The sequence below is a fragment of the Salvelinus fontinalis genome, chromosome 24 (genome assembly GCF_029448725.1).
Source record: "Salvelinus fontinalis isolate EN_2023a chromosome 24, ASM2944872v1, whole genome shotgun sequence".
NCBI lineage: Eukaryota > Metazoa > Chordata > Actinopteri > Salmoniformes > Salmonidae > Salvelinus > Salvelinus fontinalis.
Window position 1 is genome coordinate 5,084,144 of NC_074688.1, and position 18,278 is coordinate 5,102,421.

General features: G+C 44.6%; 1 protein-coding gene across 1 annotated transcript in view; it reads left to right on the forward strand.

Moving 5' to 3' along the window:
* Positions 1 to 18,278, forward strand: part of LOC129821801 (glutamate receptor ionotropic, kainate 4-like) — a 451,716-nt gene that overhangs the window by 400,521 nt on the left and 32,917 nt on the right. The window contains 1 exon segment of the mRNA XM_055879464.1: positions 17,076 to 17,183. Coding sequence (XP_055735439.1) covers positions 17,076 to 17,183 — 108 coding nt within the window.

Below are 18,278 nucleotides of genomic sequence, written 5' to 3' on the forward strand. Positions count from 1 at the left end.
TTGCATTCTTCAGGAAACGAAATGATGAATTCTGCATGGTTTATACACAGTTGGCTGTCCTTCCCTTTGCCCAGTCACAGACAGTGATGCCAGTGATCAATCATCATCTGAGTTTATAGCATGGCACCCCCTATTCCCTACTGTACCTACTCTGCCAACCCACTGCTGGCACCTGCACCCCACCCCACCCCATCACACACACATACAGTTGGAATGGTTAATATTTGGGGGGGAATTAGCTATAATCCTGGACACCCATTGTTTGATCCATTTATGAGTGTGTTTGTGCGTGTGCGTGTGCGTATGCGTGTGTGTGTGTGTGTGTGTGTGTGTGTGTGTGTGTGTGTGTGTGTGTGTGTGTGCGTGTGCGTGTGCGTGTAATAAGCTGTACAGTATAAAGAAGATTTAGCTCTGTGGAGCCCTACACAGGTCTTCAGTAGTATTAAGCTGTAAATACAGTTTTTCCAGATTTATATAAGTGGGCAATACAATTCAACCTGCTCTGTTAATGCAGACATAACTCAGACAACTTTTCCTCTGAGTACAGAGGGAGAGAGCGATGATTTTTCTAAATCAGCCCTGGTTTCTAACATATTACAACGTCATGTAGTTTGGGAGGTAGAAATATGAGAACAATAACATCACTTTTATGGGGTGCCTTGTTCGGCTGGCAGTTAGGTGCCTTTTGAGTGATCTCTTTGACATTGTTCCACAGCTGAGCCCTGTGTGTGCGTGTGCATGTGTGCGTGTGTTTGTGTGCTTACACGTGCGTGCATTTGCCTGCGTGTGGACCAATGCAAGTGCCCTTCAGACGGTGTGAGTGAGCGACAGGCCTTGCTTGTTAGGGCCTAATGACAGTCTCTACGCCCCAGAAGGCCATGGCTGCCTGCATCCTGTCTGCCTCTGCCCGACTGCCAGGCTGGCATGTGTCTGACAGCTGGCTGGGCAGTGGGCACACCTCTGGGCCAAAGAACAGACCTGCCTGCCAGGCTTCACCCCCACCACCACCACCACTGTCGACCCAGTCCAGCCGCTCTTTTTCCCCCTCACACCTCCATGCCTCCCTGCCTCCATGCCGGCTCTCCACGGATGGATCTCCGTTGTCTTTATTGTGCTCATCGACAGACAGCAGCAAGCCAGCTATTAATTAGAGTGAGAGCTGGTACTGGACTAATTGCAGGCAGCGACAGGCTGTTAGTGTAGCTCTCAGGTTTATTTGTTATTGTGTCTCTGTCTCCTGCAGGGGGGTTGGTTGGTTGGTTTGCTGGCTGGCTGAGAGAGAGAGAGTGAAGAGAAGAGAAGCGTGAGGCCCCTTCCTTGCGAAGGGCGATTTGCTAATTAAGTTTGGTAATGGAGGCTGTTCATCAAGGCCTTGGAATGAAGCACCTGAGGAAAGGGGTAGAGACACCATGATAGGGCAGAAGAGTTGGGAGGTGTTTTTACAGTCTTTTATGTCCAAAAATAAAATACATGTATATATTTTATTTTTTTCAGAAAATATACTCTATAGCAGGGGCAAAGTAAAACCAAATTCAGTCCTCCGGCCTCTAGTTGGGGAACCCTGCTATAGAGTATGTTAGGCAGAGTGGGAAGGTATAGACTATGCTAGTGCAGAGTGGGAAGGTTATAGAGCAGGGTTTCCCAACCGGTGGCCCATCAGCTGAATTTGGCCCGCGGGTGATTTTATTTGGCCCCCCAAGTTTTCTGAGCCAAAGAAATAGAGTGAATTTACGAACACACCCAGAATGTTGTGGCCCCACCCACCTGTGGGGAAAACAACCTGTGGTTACCTAGGTTACCCCACTGGCTCACTGCAAAAACTTCACCTTTTTCAAATGCAATTTTCTTCTTGTGTGCTTGTTTTAGTCAATTACAAAGCTACATTTAAGAAAACTACATGGCTAAAGAGAACTTTTGAACATTTTCCGCTCCCTAGCTTTCTCATAGACTTAGAAAAGCATAATAATAAAGCATAATACTACTTTTAAAAAAGCAGAATGTTCTTGCAGCCAGGTGAGTGAGTGCTAGCTCGCTACCGACCAGAACGTTAAGCTAGCCAAGACCAACAACACAAACAAATGGACTATACAGCTACAAGTAGTGAGTGGAGTTACAAACAGACTGTACAAAATGTTTTACCCCACATTTACACTACATAACCAAGAGTATGTGGACACGTGCTCGTCGAACATCTCTTTCCAAAATTCATGGGAGTTAATATGGAGTTGGTCCCCCCCTTTGCTGCTATGACAGCCTCTTCTGGGAAGGCTTTCCATTAGATGTTGGAACATTGCTGCAGGGACTTGCTTCCAATCAACCACAAGATTATTAGTGAGGTCGGGCACTGATGTTGGGCGATTAGGCCTGGCTGGCAGTCAGCATTTCAAATCATCCCAAAGGTGTTCAATGGGGGTCAGGGCTCTGTGCAGGTCAGTCAAGTTCTTGACTGGCCTGCGGCTGCCATGGAAACCCATTTCATGAAGCTCTCCGAGAAACAGTTATTGTGCTGACATTGTTTCCAGGGTCAGTTTGAAACTCCGTACTGAGTGTTGCAACCAAGGACAGACGATTTTTACGCACTACGCGCTTCAGCACTCGGTGGTCCCGTTCTGTGAGCTTGTGTGGCCTACCACTTCCCGGCTGAGCCATTGTTAGACATTTCCACTTCAACAATAACAGCACTTACAGTTGGGGCAGCCCTAGCAGGGCAGAAATTTGAGGAACTGACTTGTTGGAAAGGTGGCATTTTATGACGGTGACACGTTGAAAGTTAAATCTCTTCAGTTAGGCCATTCTACTACCATTTCTTTTTTCTATGGAGATTCCATGGCTGTGTGCTTGATTTTATACACCTGTCAGCAACGGGTGTGGCTGAAATAACCGAATCCACTAACTTGAAGGAGTGTCCATATAGTTTTGTGTATATAGTTTAGCTACAGCACTAGATACGTGTAGCCTACTTGGACACCGGGTCACCACATTTCACCCTTTCCCACGCTTAATAGCCTGAAGCCACAGGACTCTTCTCGTCAGCTTTTTTCCTTACGTGGGAGCATTTCCAACCATAGGTCTGGATTTTTTTACCTGGTTACTACATTGAACAACACAGCAGCTTTTCGTCATGTTTTGTTATTTCTGTATAGCTAAAAATCCACGACGAAATGTGCTCTTTTACAATGGGGGTCAATGTTTGTTTTCCCCCAATTTCTGTCAGAGGTCGAGGGCAATCCCTTTTTATGACGTGAATATCGACTTGGGAGTATATGGCTGCCATTTTCACCCCATTATGGCACTTTGAGGGTTTGTTAAATAGCCGCTGTAGTAATTTAATAGGATGTCTATGGGTATGACTGCCCTGACAAACTGTATGTTAATGGACAACTGTACCTATAGGCCAAGTAGAATGGTTGAAGGGGGACAACTCTAGCTAGCTGCTGTATAGGTTGTTGACTGCATGTACCTCAAGGCCCAGCTTGCACTTGTCATCCACACAAGCAAGGTTATTCACAAGTAAACCCAACAGAGGAGAAGAGAAGATAGAAAAAATGAGGAAGGCATCATGTCCTTTATCGCTCCCTCACTCCGAGTCAACACGGGGAAGAGGAACTTTGCACAGTGGGCCACTTTAATCTACATCAAATGATTTGAGTTCTGTTATTTACAGAGCTTCCGCACTCCTAGGGTAAACATCCCCATTTTGCATTCCACTTTTTTTTTTATATTGGATTTATTTATTTTTCCTGTCGGCGGCGTTCCCCGTTTTATTACGTCAATCTGCCTTTCTTCTCCTCTCTCCTTTATCTCTGAAGAGTCTGAGAACTCTATAAGCTGCTGTGACTTCCAACGGCACTCAATTCAATTTCTATCTCTGACTGCTGCTGCGGCACATGGAAGAGGGGAGCTCGGCGTTCCACCCAGGCAGAGAGCACAGCAGCAGGGCAGTCTGGCACCTTAAAAAGCTCCGGCCTCGTGACGCCTCCATGTGGCGCAGTCACCCATGACTCCACTGGAAAATGAGCGTCTCTTTGAGCAGGCCTGACAGACGTAGCTTGGGCCTGTTGTGCCAGTGTGGTGGCCGGGGTTGAGGCTGACACCTTTACAAAGTGTCGGGGACCAGAAGCTTAGCTCGACACTATAGTGGTCCGACGGCTAAGCCGCTCCCATTCAAGCCCCCCAATTAGGTACTCTCCGGGTAATATCTTCGTGGGAAAGGACAATTCATTTTTAGTGTGCTGCCGATATCCCCAGTCACTAAAGTGCACACCTGCACAGCGCTCGGGGCTTAATAAGGCACAGATAGAGCCTGAGCTCGAGAAGAGTTGGAGAAGAGTTGGAGAAGAAGTACATGAAGGTTTTACAGTCACTATGTAGTAGGTTTCATTAATTGATACTGGCACAGCAGCCAAGGATAGTCCTTTTATACTGCAAACTAATATGTACTGTGCCCTTGAGAATTATCTTGGTATGAGTTAAGTGCCTTGCTCAAGGGCACAACGGCAGGCAATGTCATCTAGGATTTGATACTAGCAACCCGGCAGTTACCAGCTCATTTCCCATCGGATCCGGGATTCGAACTGGCAACCCTCGCTGTCTCACGTCTCTAACCGCTAGGCTACCTGCCGTCCGAGTCTGCAGTAGAGGTGGACACAGGAGTGAAAATTCATTCCTGTCCCGTCTTGTCCTGTCAAATGTTTCCCCGTACTGTCCTGTACTGATATCATAAATAACTTCCTCCATTAGCTGCTGGTCTGTCTGCCCACTGCCCTGTGGGTGAGTAGCCATAGCAACTGCTTCGTTGCCTGCTGCTCAGCGATCATGAGACAGTTGCCTGCATACACAGCTGATAACAACCACATTAAGAGATTTTGGCAATGAAGGCAGCCCTTCTACTTACCCAGAGTCGGATGAACTAATGGATATGTGTTAATGTGTATGTCTCCGTGTGCACTTTGAAGGAACAATTGGGCTTGACTGGTAACGTGGTTGGTAGTAGAGCAGCCATGCCGCTTCAGGCCTCTTGTCCCTCTGGGTGGTATGTGATTAAACCGCAGCATTTTTAACAAGCCGTGTACTCGGTTCCTTCGTTGTCAAAGACAACTCGATCAAATTTAGCCATAACATTGCTCTTTCCTTTTAATGGCTCTGTGAGTGATAGTTCCTTGCCTGCAACGAGATGATGCAATTCCTCTCTCGAAGCCTTCATCATTCACTCGTTAAGCATCTGAGGTAAAGGAGTGACTGGTGAGTACAACTGGAGCGAGTCAAAACAGAGCCTACAGAAGGGGGAGGGGGGAAATTACCATTTCATTTCAATCGATTTTTATTAAGTAAACTATATTAGGCCTACACACTTTTTTAAATGAAATGCTCCACACATATATATACTGAACAAAAAATATAAACGCAACATGTAAATTGTTGGTCCCATGTTTTATGAGCTGAAATTAACCTGTCTAGGATCAGCGTGGCGCTAGCGGCACACCCCCCCCCCCCCCACTGAAAAACCAGTGCCGCGAAATTCAAAAAAAATATTTTTTTAAAATATTTAACTTTCACACATTAAAGTCCAATACAGCTAATGAAAGACACAGATCTTATGAATCCAGTCAACATTTCCGATTTTTAAAATGTTTTACAGGGAAGACACAATATGTAAAGATGTACATCTATTACCTAAAAACACATTAGCATATTCCACCATCTTTTATTTGTCCACCAACACCAGTAGCCATCACCAATTCGGCTAAACTAAGATATTTATAGCCCCTAACCAACAAAAAAACTCATTAGATGACAGTCTGATAACATATTTATGGTATGGGATAGGTTTTGTTAGAAAAAAGTGCATATTTCAGGTATATGGCATAGTTTACAATTGCACCCACCATCACAAATGGACTAGAATAATTACAATGAGCAACGTGTTTACCTAACTACTAATCATCAAACATTTCGTAAAAATACACAGCATACACGAATCGAAAGACACAGATCCTGTGAATACAGACAATATTTCAGATTTTCTAAGTGTCTTACAGCGAAAACACAATAAATCGTTATATTAGCTTAGCACATAGCAATTAGCAGCCCAGCATTGATTCTAGCCAAAGTGAGCGATAAAAGTCAACATCGCCAAAAGATATTAATTTTTTCACTAACCTTCTCAGAATTCTTCCGATGACACTCCTGTAACATCACATTACAACATGCATATACAGTTTGATCGAAAATGTTTATATTTAGCCACCAAAATCATGGTTAGACAATGTGAAATGTAACTCGGCTGGTCAGAATTTGTCCTTGCGCCACTTAGACAGTGATCTACTCTTATACATAAATACTCATAAACGTGACTAAAAAATATAGGGTGGACAGGGATTGATAGACAATTTAATTCTTAATACAATTGCGTTATTACATTTTTTAATTTATCCTTACTTTTCAATACAGTTTGCGCCAAGCGAAGCTACGTCAAAAAACATGGCGTCCTAAGCCACTAAAATGTTTCGACAGAAACACGATTTATCATAATAAAAATGTCCTACCTTGAGCTGTTCTTCCATCAGTATCTTGGGCAAAGGATCCTTTCTTGGGAGAAATCGTCTTTTGGTGGAAAGCTGTCCTCTTGCCATGTGGAAATGTCAACTACGTTCGGGATGAACTGAAAAGCGTGTCCAACTTTTCACATCGTTGCAAAAATAAATGTCACAAAATCGCACTAAACGGATATAAATTGCTATAAAACGCTTTAAATTAACTACTTTGTGATGTTTGTAACTCCTATAACGAGTGAAAAGATGACCGGAGAAATATAACAGGCTAAACTAATGCTTGGAACAGGAGAGGGTCGGTGTCTTCCACGCGCGTTACGCAGCAAGAAAAGACTTGCTAGCTAAAGGTTTTTTTCATTTGTAGGGCCTGTGAACGAGCAATCGAGCCCGTTGGAATCGTCATCACGTAAAGGCATCCAGGGGAAGACGTAAGAAGTGTCCGTATAGTCATAGCAACGACAGTGCCCGTTTAAATGACTTCAGAAAAGTGGCCAACGTTTCTCAAATCTGACTCCATGTCAGGGAAATTGCTGTAGAATGGGCTCTGTTCCACTTAGAGACAAAATTTCAACTCCTATAGAAACTATAGACTGTTTTCTATCCAATAATAATAATAATATGCATATTGTACGATCAAGGATTTTGTGGGAAGCCGTTTAAAAAATTAGCCACATTAGCATAAATAGTCTAAACAGCGCCCCCATCCCCAACAGGTTAAAGGTCCCAGAAATGTTCCATACACACATGAAGCTTATTTCTCTCATATTTTGTGCACAACTTTGTTTACATCCGTGTTAGTTAGCATTTCTTCTTTGCAAATATAATCCATCCACCTGACAGGTGTGGCGTAAAGAAGCTGATTAAACAGCATGATCATTACACAGATTACGCAGGAATGTCCACCAGAGCTGTTGCCAGAGAATTGATTGATAATTTCTCTACCATAAGCTGCCAAAACAACGTTTTAGAGAATTTGGCATTATGTCCAACCGGCCTCACAACCGCAGACCACGTGTAACCATACCAGCCCAGGACCTCCACATCCGGCTTCTTCACCTGCGGGATCGTCCGAGACCAGAAACCCGGACAGCTGACGAAACGGAGGAGTATTTCTGTCTGTAATAAAACATGGCTCCCAAGTGGGTGGGTCTATCGATTTCTTGCCATTCCTGTACTGCCCATTCCTGTGGACTTTTGATCCTGTCCCTGATGTCCCGAACTTGACTTCACTCCCATTCCTGCCAGAATCCCACAGGACCCACAAGGGAGTCCTTTTCCCGTATCAACCTCTAGTCTGCAGGACAGTTCTCAGAATGGAACAAAAAGCGCTAGCCTCCAGACAGTATTAGCCAAAGACCTTTTCCATAGAGTGAGACCACCGTAAGTGGTGGAAAAACTAGGCAAGTCAGTTTAAGACTTTCCTGGAGTAATTGTGATGGATCCGAAAGTGCTTCCTGGAAGCCGGTGTTAGCTTTGAGAGCAGCATATAGTTATTGAAAAGAGATTCTGCAGACGCTTTCATTCACATCCTTTGATTAGGATTTCAGAGATTAAAGACTAAAGCCCGATTGTGAAGCTTTGCGATTCGGCGGTCTCTGAGGGAACATGGTTTCAATGCAGATTCACAGAGCAACTTTTGGACCACACTCACAGTGACCCATGTGCCTATATGGCTCATTTCTCCCTCTTTCCCTCTCTGGCTCGGTCTCTGAGACATCATGCTCTTTCCTCTTTTGCTTTTTTTGTCAGTTTGCATGCAGATTGGAGATGGGGAATAGATCAAAAGTGGAACGGATGAGCTGGTTTGCAATATCTCCCCCAGCCTTAGCGGATTTCAAGGCTGACTGAGACTTTGTATGTATGTGTGGGTGGGGGTGTGTGTGTGTGTGTGTGTGTGTATGCGCGTGTGTGCACTTTGCATGCATGTGTGTGTTGTTGTCTTTCTGTCACCCTACACTGTGCAGTCCTTTTTCGGCGCCAGGGCTTAGCAGCAGAGCCACTCTAGTAGAAACATGGCAGTATAGCCATTACACAGACAGGTGTGTGTGTGTGTGTTTCCTCCATACATGCTCCAAGGAGAGGCAGGGACCCTCAGCAATGTTGATCCCCTCAGTCTGCTGCCTCCTGTAGCACTTTATTTAACCTCCGTCTCCAACTAAGACCTGGTCCCTATCCATTCCCCGCTACTGTGTGGCCCAAGAATGGATCCAGAGAGAGAGAGAGAGAGACAGAAAGAGACATTTGTGGAACAATCCTGGTTTTTAAGGGACAGTGGTTGGGAGGGCATTGTGTGTGTGTGTTTGTGCGTGTGTGGGCATTGAGTGTTTGTGTCTTCACGCCCATGTGTGTGTGTTTGTGTGTGTGCCTGCGCGTGTGTAGAAGGGGGAATGGCCTGCGGCTCAGACGTGCGCTCTGAAGTGCTCAGGCGGCCGCTTGGCTCCCTCTCTCAATCCAGCGCTGGTGCTCGTTATGCCAACGGAGAAGGTGACGCCGCGGCCACCGCACTGGTAATGCCAAATAATGAATGTGGAAAACAGGCTTTTGCATCGTGGAACTAACAACAAATGTTTTTGTTCGCCTAGTAGGTGGTACAAATTGAAATTTTGATTGTATTGAAAGGTCACGTCGTGAAAGCACATAAACGAGCCTGACCTTTTGGGCTGGCCTTTCCCTTGAATGGTGTGGTCATTACTAGAGCGGAAACATAACAAAGCCAAGTCAGCCCCACACACACACACGCACGCACGCACGCACGCACGCACGCACACACACACACACACACACACACACACACGTGTAGAGCGTCTTTATTCTCTATAGCATACATTTTTTGATTTAGAGCCCTCTTCATTATGCGAAGCAAAGTGCACATCTCTGTGTTAGCAAGGCAGCGTTTATTTATGCAGTGTACCAAGCATCTCTTACTGGACAAGCGTTTCTTACTAGACACGTTCAAATAGAACCTCTCTTTCCGTTCTGTGCTGAATGAACAGCTAGCATCACACAGCTCCTCTGGAAAACCACATCATGCACATCTCCTCCGACGCATGCGTACCCACACACCCACACACACACACACACACACACACACACACACACACACACACACACACACACACACACACACACACACACACACACACACACACACACACACACACACACACACACACACACACACACACACACACACACACACACACAGTCCTTATCCACCATCATAACCCAAATCCTTGAGCTACAGAGCAAAGGCTTGGTGTCTACATTACCCTACAAGATACTGGTAGTGTAGCAGTAGCACTCTAGCATGATATACGTATTTGTCAGAGCACAGCCCTGCTTGCCATGTCCTAATGGTTCTGCTGCGTTTTTCAAACGGAAATCTAAGAACGGTGTCTTTCCCTTGAGCAAGGGCCCTTATCTTGGGCCTATACGCTGTAATTTCAGGTGCCAGAATGAGCCCGGGGGTAATCCCTCACACACGCCACGCCGCTTCCCTGCTCTCTTCCTCTCTTCCTCACACCTTTCCATTGATTTGTTCTCTTCCTTTCTCTCTGCACTTTGCTCTGGTTCCTCAGTAAATGACTGCCACTCCTGGCTAGGACACTAATCTCCTCCTCTCCTCTCGCTATCTCAGCTCACACTTCTCCTGAGGAGTCACTGTGGAGAAAACAGCTCAACCCGAATTAAACATGAAGGTGTGGAGCGGCAGTTAGCTCAATTAGCATTTGAAGAGGTTGTATAGCTGTGCAGTAGGACTATTATTCTACCGTCTGCAGGCGCAGGGTATCAGAACACAGGAAAAAGGGTTGAGAGAACTCAATTTGGAACGCTTTGCTTAAACCTTTACTTAATATCCATCCCGGATCCTCCTCATCAAAAAAGCTGACTAGCATAGCCTAGCCTAACGGGACAGGGATATCATATAATATCATTTTCATGAAATCACAAGTCCAATACAGCAAATGAAAGATAAACATCTTGTTAATCCAGCCATCATTTCTGATTTTTCAAATGTTTTACAGCGAAAACACAATATGTATTTCTATTAGCTAACCACAATAGCCAAACATACAACCGCATATTTTCACCATGTTTCCACCGCATAGGTAGCTTTCACAAAACCTACAAAATAGAGATATAATTAGTCACTAACCAAGAAACAACTTCATCAGATGACAGTCTTTTAACATATTATACAATACATTTATGTTTTGTTCGAAAAATTTGCATATTTGTGGTATAAATCATAGTTTTACATTGCAGCTACCATCACAAATAGCACCGAAGCAGCCAGAATAATTACAGAGAGCAACGTGAAATACATAAATACTCATCATAAAACATTTATGAAAAATACATGGTGTACAGCAAATGAAAGATAAACATCTTGTGAATCCAGCCAATATTTCCAATTTTTTTAAGTGTTTTACAGCGAAAACACAATATAGAATTATATTAGCTTACCACAATAGCCAAACACACAAACGCATTTATTCACCGCAAAAGGTAGCTTTCGCAAAAACCAGCAAAAGATATAAAATTAATCACTAACCTTGAACAAATTCATCAGATGACAGTCTTATAACATCATGTTATACAATACAATTATGTTTTGTTCGAAAATGTGCATATTTAGAGCTACAAATCCTGATTATACATTGTGAATACGTAGCATCGATTCACCAGAATCTCCGGAGATATTTTGGACACTCACCTAATCTGACCAAAGAACTCATCATAAACTTTACATAAAAATACTTGTTGTATGGCAAATGAAAGATACACTGGTTCTTAATGCAACCGCTGTGTTAGATTTTTTAAAATAACTTTACCATAACATACAGCTTGCGTTATTGCGAGACAGCGCTCACCAAAACGGCGGAGAATAGGACTCAACATTTTACACAGAAATACGAAATAACATCATAAATGTTTTTTTACTTTTGTTGAGCTTCCATCAGAATGTTGTACAAGGAGTCCTTGGTCCAGAATAAATCGTTGTTTGGTTTTAGAATGTCCATTTCTTCTGTCGAATTAGCAACCTTGGCTAGCCATGTGGCGCGAACACGCCCATCAACTCTTGGCGCAAAGAACGGAAAATTCCAAAAGTCCCAATAAACGTTGAATAAACTGATAAAACTCGGTTGAAAAAACCTACTTTATGATGTTATTATCACATGTATCAAATAAAATCAGAGCCGGAGATATTCGCCGTGTATACGTAACGCTTTTCAGAAGCCAATGTCGAGCTCCACGGCGCTCCTTGGTAGACAAAGAAAATTCCTGACCTGCCACTCCAAAAGCTCTTGTTCGGCCTCAGATCAAGCTAGACACCCCATTCCACCTTCCACTGCCTGTTGACATCTAGTGGAAGGCGTATGAAGTGCATGCATATCGATAAATATAAGGCAATTGAATAGGCAGGCCCTGAAACAGAGCCTCGTTTTCAGATTTTTCACTTCCTGCATGGAAGTTTGCTGCAAAATGAGTTCTGTTTTACTCACAGACATAATTCAAACAGTTTTAGAAACTTCTGAGTGTTTTCTATCCAATAGTAATAATAATATGCATATTGTATATGTACGAGGCCGTTTCATTTGGGCACGATTTTTTCCAAAGTGAAAACAGCGCCCCCCTATTGACAAGAAGTTTAAGCACTGTATTTTAATTGTCGCTTTTTTTTTTTAAAGGGTTGGGATTCGACGTCATTGGGATCTTCAGTTTGTGGTGTATAGACCTCAGGACGGGGATTGAGTCAGCACCATATAGTGCTTCGGCAAGATCGATCGAAACTCTCTCTCCACCTGGGGGGAAATGTTCTCGCAACACACTCGAGGCCAAAAAGGATCACTTGTAACATCGAAGGAGCTAGAAGGAAAACAACTTCCTGTTTGACGCTGTTGTTACAGTATATGTACCTGTATGTGAAGTGTATTGAAAGACATTGGTTATATTTCCGATTCATCGTACTTCATTTTAATTAGCAGGATATGCGTGCCACTTAGACAGTTACTCCCATTTACCTTGGCCGGTCCTCATGTCATGTTCTTGATTGTTGAAACGGCTGTTTTTAGTGGCTCTCAAAATGTTTTGTTAAAAGTAAGACAGGTCACATTGACGAGGGAGGACATTGAACTGTTTAGATTGGCAGATAAATTGTATGTACAGTACATGTATCAAATTGTCAAAGTTTGGCCGGAACAGCTAAAGAACCATCATTTAAGGTTTTGTTAACCCACTGGGCTAAAGCCCAGGCATTAGCTCTGGGAGCTTACATGAGTTTTCAGGTATCAGGCAAGGAGTCTAATAAGACAAGCGTAAGGTAGTTCAAATCAAATGTTATTGGTCACATAAACAATGGTCAGCAGATGTTAATGCGAGTGTAGCGAAATGCTTGTGCTTCTAGTTCCGACCGTGCAGTAATATCTAACACGTGATCTAACCTAACAATTTCACAACAACTACCTTATACACACAAGTATAAAGGAATGAATAAGAATATGTACATAAAAATATATGAATGAGCGCTGGCCGAACGGCATAGGCAAGATGCAGTAGATGGTATAAAATACAGTATATACATATGAGATGAGTAATGTAGGGCATGTAAACATTATATAAAGTGGCATTGTTTAAAGTGACCAGTCGTACATTTATTACATACAATTTCCATTATTAAAGTGACTAGAGATGTTATGTTGGCAGCAGCCACTCAATGTTAGTGATGGCTGTTTAACAGTCTGATGGCCTTGAGATAGAAGCTGTTTTTCAGTCTCTCAGTCCCTGCTTTGATGCACCTGTACTGACCTCGCCTTCTGGATGATAGCGGGGTGAACAGGCCGTGGCTCGGGTGGTTGTTGTCCTTGATGATCTTTTTGGCCTTCCTGTGACATCGGGTGGTGTAGGTGTCCTGGAGGGCAGGTAGTTTGCCCCCAAACCACTTCTGTCACATACGCACACTAGTATATACAGTATATGTACACCATGATCAGATCAGATCTGGCTTGTGTGTGTTTTGTGTGTGTGTGTGTTTAAAGTGTGTGTTTATTGGTAGGTGGACGGTCTCACTTGTGTCTCATCTCTACAGTGTTTGTGCAAGCTGCTGTGTGCTCCATTCCCTATTGTCATAGCTAGCTGAGTTGAGCAGGGGGCCACTCTCAGAGCAGTTCCTCCCTGTTGGCGGATGCCTGGGATCTCTTCCTGCTCTGAGCCTCCCACATATCCACGCACTCGCACAAATGTACACACACACACACACACACACATACTCAGCCCTTCTATTTCTGTCTCGGCAGCCTGTGCTGCCTCTCAGTTACCCGTCCTTAACCGTCTGCCCTTCTCCTCACTCCCCTCTGCTCCGCCGCAGACCGCCCGTGCCTGGTGGTGCATCGCTGAGCGTTTGCCTTCCACCACGACTGTCTACAGGGGAGATGCACTTGACAACTGATTGCACAAGCTGATTGCTGAACAACGTTCTGCAAGATCCCTGCAAGGTGCACATGTTATTCTCCTCCCCTCCCCTCCCCTCCCCTGCCTGAATTCCCGGAAGCCATCGGCAGCTAACGCAGCATTGTTACACCCCTGTTTGTATTCCATTTGTGTGTGCAGGGTGCTGTCTCTCTCATTCTCGTGCACCACGGAGGAGTACAACAAAGAGGAAATGGAATGTAAGATCTTTTGATCATAATCTCAGAGGAGAAATCTGATTCCGGGAGTCTTTCGTTTTTTTGTTTTTTTGGGGTGGGGGGGGGGGTTGCGCATCAGGAGTTCACTCTGGGAAGAATAGTAAACTTTCAGATGGAGTCTCTGATTATGTTAATAAGCATGTGGAAAGGATTGTCTGAAAGTTAGCCTTGGAAAAACGTGTCTCGGGAAGCTCAAAGTCTTGAGAAAACAGTAAATCAGCAGGAATACTGTGAATGTATTGTATGCATCACCTTGATTACACAGTTTTTGCATGATATGAATCAGTATTTCACAAATAGATGCCAGTTGCTTCCAGAGGATTCATAATATATACCGAACAAAAATATAAGCACCACATGCAACAATTTCAAAGATTTTACTGAGTTACAGTTCGTATAAGGAAATCAGTCAATTGAAATAAATTCATTACACCCTACATGAATGGGAATACAGATATGCATCTGTTGGTCACAGATACCTTGAAAGGTAGGGGCGTGGATCAGAAAACCAGTCAGTATCTGGTGTAACACCATTTGTGTCATGCAGCACGACACATCTCCTTCGCATAGAGTTGATCAGGCTGTTGATTGTGGCCTGTGGAATGTTGTCCCACTCCTCTTCAACGGCTGTGCGAAGTTGCTGGATATTGGCGGGAATTGTAACACACTGTCGTACAAGTCGATCCAAAGCATCCCAAACATACTCAATGGGTGACATGTCTGGTGAGTATGCAGGCCATTTTCAGCTTCCAGGAATTGTGTACAGATCCTTGCGACATGGGGCCGTGCATTATCATGCTGAAACATGAGGTGATGGCGGCAGATAAAAGACACAACAATGGTCCTCAGGATGCCGTCATGGTATCTCTGTGCGTTGAAATTGCCATCGATAAAATACAATTGTGTTTGTTGTCCGTAGCTTTTTCCTGCCCGTACCATAACCTCACCGCCACCATGGGGCTCTCTGTTCACAACGTTGACATCAGCAAACCGCTCACCCACAGACGCCATACACGCTGGTCTGTTGTGAGGCTGGTTGGACGTACTGCCAAATTCTCTAAAATGACATTTGGAGCCGGCTTATAGTAGAGAAATGAGCATTCAATTCTTTGGCAACAGCTTTGGTGGACATTCCTGCAGTCAGCATGCCAATTGCATGCTCCCTCAAAACTTGAGACATTGTGTCATGTGACATAACTACACCTTTTAGAGTGGCCTTTTATTGTCCCCCGTACAAGGTGCACCTGTGTAACGATCATGGCTTTTTAATCAGATTATTGATATGCCACACCTGTCAGGTGGATGGATTATCTTGGCAAAGGAGAAATGCTCACTAACAGGGATGTAAACAAATGTGTGCCCAAAATGTAGAGAAATAAGCTTTTGGTGCGTATGTAAAATATCTGGTATATTTTATTTCCGCTCATGAATCATGGGACCAAGACTTTACGTGTTGCGTTCCTATTTTTGTTCAGTATACTAGAAAGGATGGGTTTAGTGCATAGGGAGGGCATTGTTATCGCACAGCCTTCAAGAAGCAATTTTGAGCACGCAATATGTACTATATAAGCCATATATGCCATTTAGCAGTCAGCGTCAATGCTTTTCTACAATTACTGTCACTGACAATCCATACTTTAAATCAGTATCAAGGATTTTCGACATTTAAATGCCTAGGCTATTATGTGTCAGTCAGTCAAATATAGGTGGTATAATGATATAATGGTATAATGGTATCTCACTGCTTTGTACTGCGTGACAGTGAAATGTAATAGCTACATCATCAAAAAATCTATTTAGACATGCACATCTTCACATACACACACCAAACACACACATGCACACAAACATACACACACACACACACACATACACACACACACACACACACACACACACACACACACACACACACAGACACAGACACAGACACACACACACACACACACACACACACACACACACACACACACACACACACACACACACACACACACACACACACACACACACACACACACACACAGACATACAAATACACACAGCCACTCTAATGCAGCCAGCCACTCACCGGCCAGGGATCGATTGGTAGGGGATGATAAATTAACCAACACCTCAACAAAAGACGTTAAGCAGAGAGCCCAATGAACCATGCTGCTTTGTAATTACAACACCAAACGAAAAATTAGGCATGATGTAGCACCGACATGTGTGTTGGGGTGGGGACAGGCAGGATGGGATGATCATACAAGGCCCTGCAGGACGTGTGCAAGGAGAAGAGGTGGAGGGGCGCCAGCCGAGCTCTAATGAGGACATTGGCTCGCTTCAGAGAATTGTGTGTAATTGAGCTAAAGAAAGCATTCTGTTGTCTCCTGATTGAACACATGCCCCAACGTATTTCTTCAAGGAGCAGCATTGTGTCTTTTGTCCTTTATCTCGCGCTCCCTTTTCTCTCCCTCTCTCTTTTCGCTGTCTCCCCCTCTTAAGGCTGACTGGCTTCGGTGACACTGGTTACAGCTCAGAAGAGAGAGGACTGTCTGTTGGGCTAGTTTGATAGGCTGCTTGCTGACTGGCCCTTTGATGAACTCTCTAACAGTTGTTTTCTCTTTCTCTCTCTCTCTCTCTGTGCGTGCGTACACCTGCGTGTGTGTTGGCATGTGCATTGGCATACGTGTGTGTGTGTGTGTGTGTGTGTGTGTGTGTGTGTGTGTGTGTGTGTGTGTGTGTGTGTGTGTGTGTGTGTGTGTGTGTGTGTGTGTGTGTGTGTGTGTGTGTGTGTGTGTGTGTGTGTGTGTGTGTGTGTGTGTGTGTGTGTGTATCTACATCTCCCTAGCAGATTGGCCAGTGGCACTCAGAGCAGGGCCTGTCCATGGAGAGGAAGCTTCCATCAATCAACGTGACAGACACTCTCTTCAACACCACCCTCACCATCACCACTATCCTGGTGAGTGAACCGTCACGGCAACCCACTCCCAATGACACACGTTCCGGACACTCCACTTGGCTTGGAATGGAGAGAGTGGTAGACATTCAAGTGCAGTGGGGTAGTATTCCTCCGTACCACACCGTCACACTCAGGATGACATACGCAGGAGATGCAAGTGTACACTCCACGTTTACAATAGAGAGAGTGGTAGATAATAAAGTATTGTGGTGTAGTACTTCACCGGAGTAAATCACGCCACCCTGTCACACCGTCACACCGGCACACTGCAAATGACAGATATTGTATGTGCTGGATCACTCACTTGGTTTAGATATGGAGAGTGGTTGAAAATAAGGTGTAGCGGGGAGGTATTTCCACATGGCACCTAAAACTGTCCTGTCATTCATAGAGTTGACGTCTCTGCCTTGGCGGCGAAAGGCAGGTGGCCCAGTGGTTAAGAGCGTCGGGCCACTAACCGAATCCCCGAGCCGGTAAAAAAAAATCTGTCGACGTGCCCTTGAGCAAGGCACTTAACCCTAATTGCTCCTCCCCGCTCTGGATAAGAGCATCTGCTAAATGACTACAATGTAAATGTTGATTTGCCCACTCTCGACTCTGAAGGTTTCCTTGATGTAAATACAGTCTCATCCTCTATATACACTCAGGAAGGTGTATAGCTGGTGTGCTTAGCGGGCTGAGTTGTAAAGATACTCTCTGTAAGGCTATACGCTTAGCAATTAAAGATGCCATCCGTGTGGCAGTTGACAGCCTGTTATTTGGCAGCAAACTTCCAGCATGGAGGAACGAGGCTATTGGTCAGGGGAGTAGATGAAGCTCTTCTCCTCTCCTCCCATTTGCACACCCTGCAGGGAGATCCTCGCTCTTTCATTGAGCTAGGCCACGCTGCTTTTCTGCAGGCCACTGAGGACTGTGGGAGTTTTTAGGACGGAAGAACACTGGGGTTCAATATAGCCATTCGTACAACGGATTCTGATTGGCTGAAACAGTGTTCGAGCTACGCAGGGGTTCAATAGAGCCACGCTACTACTGGCTAGCCCAGCTAGCGCTTGCAGCAGTGCTGATTGGGCGCGTGCATTATGGTTAGCCAGAGAA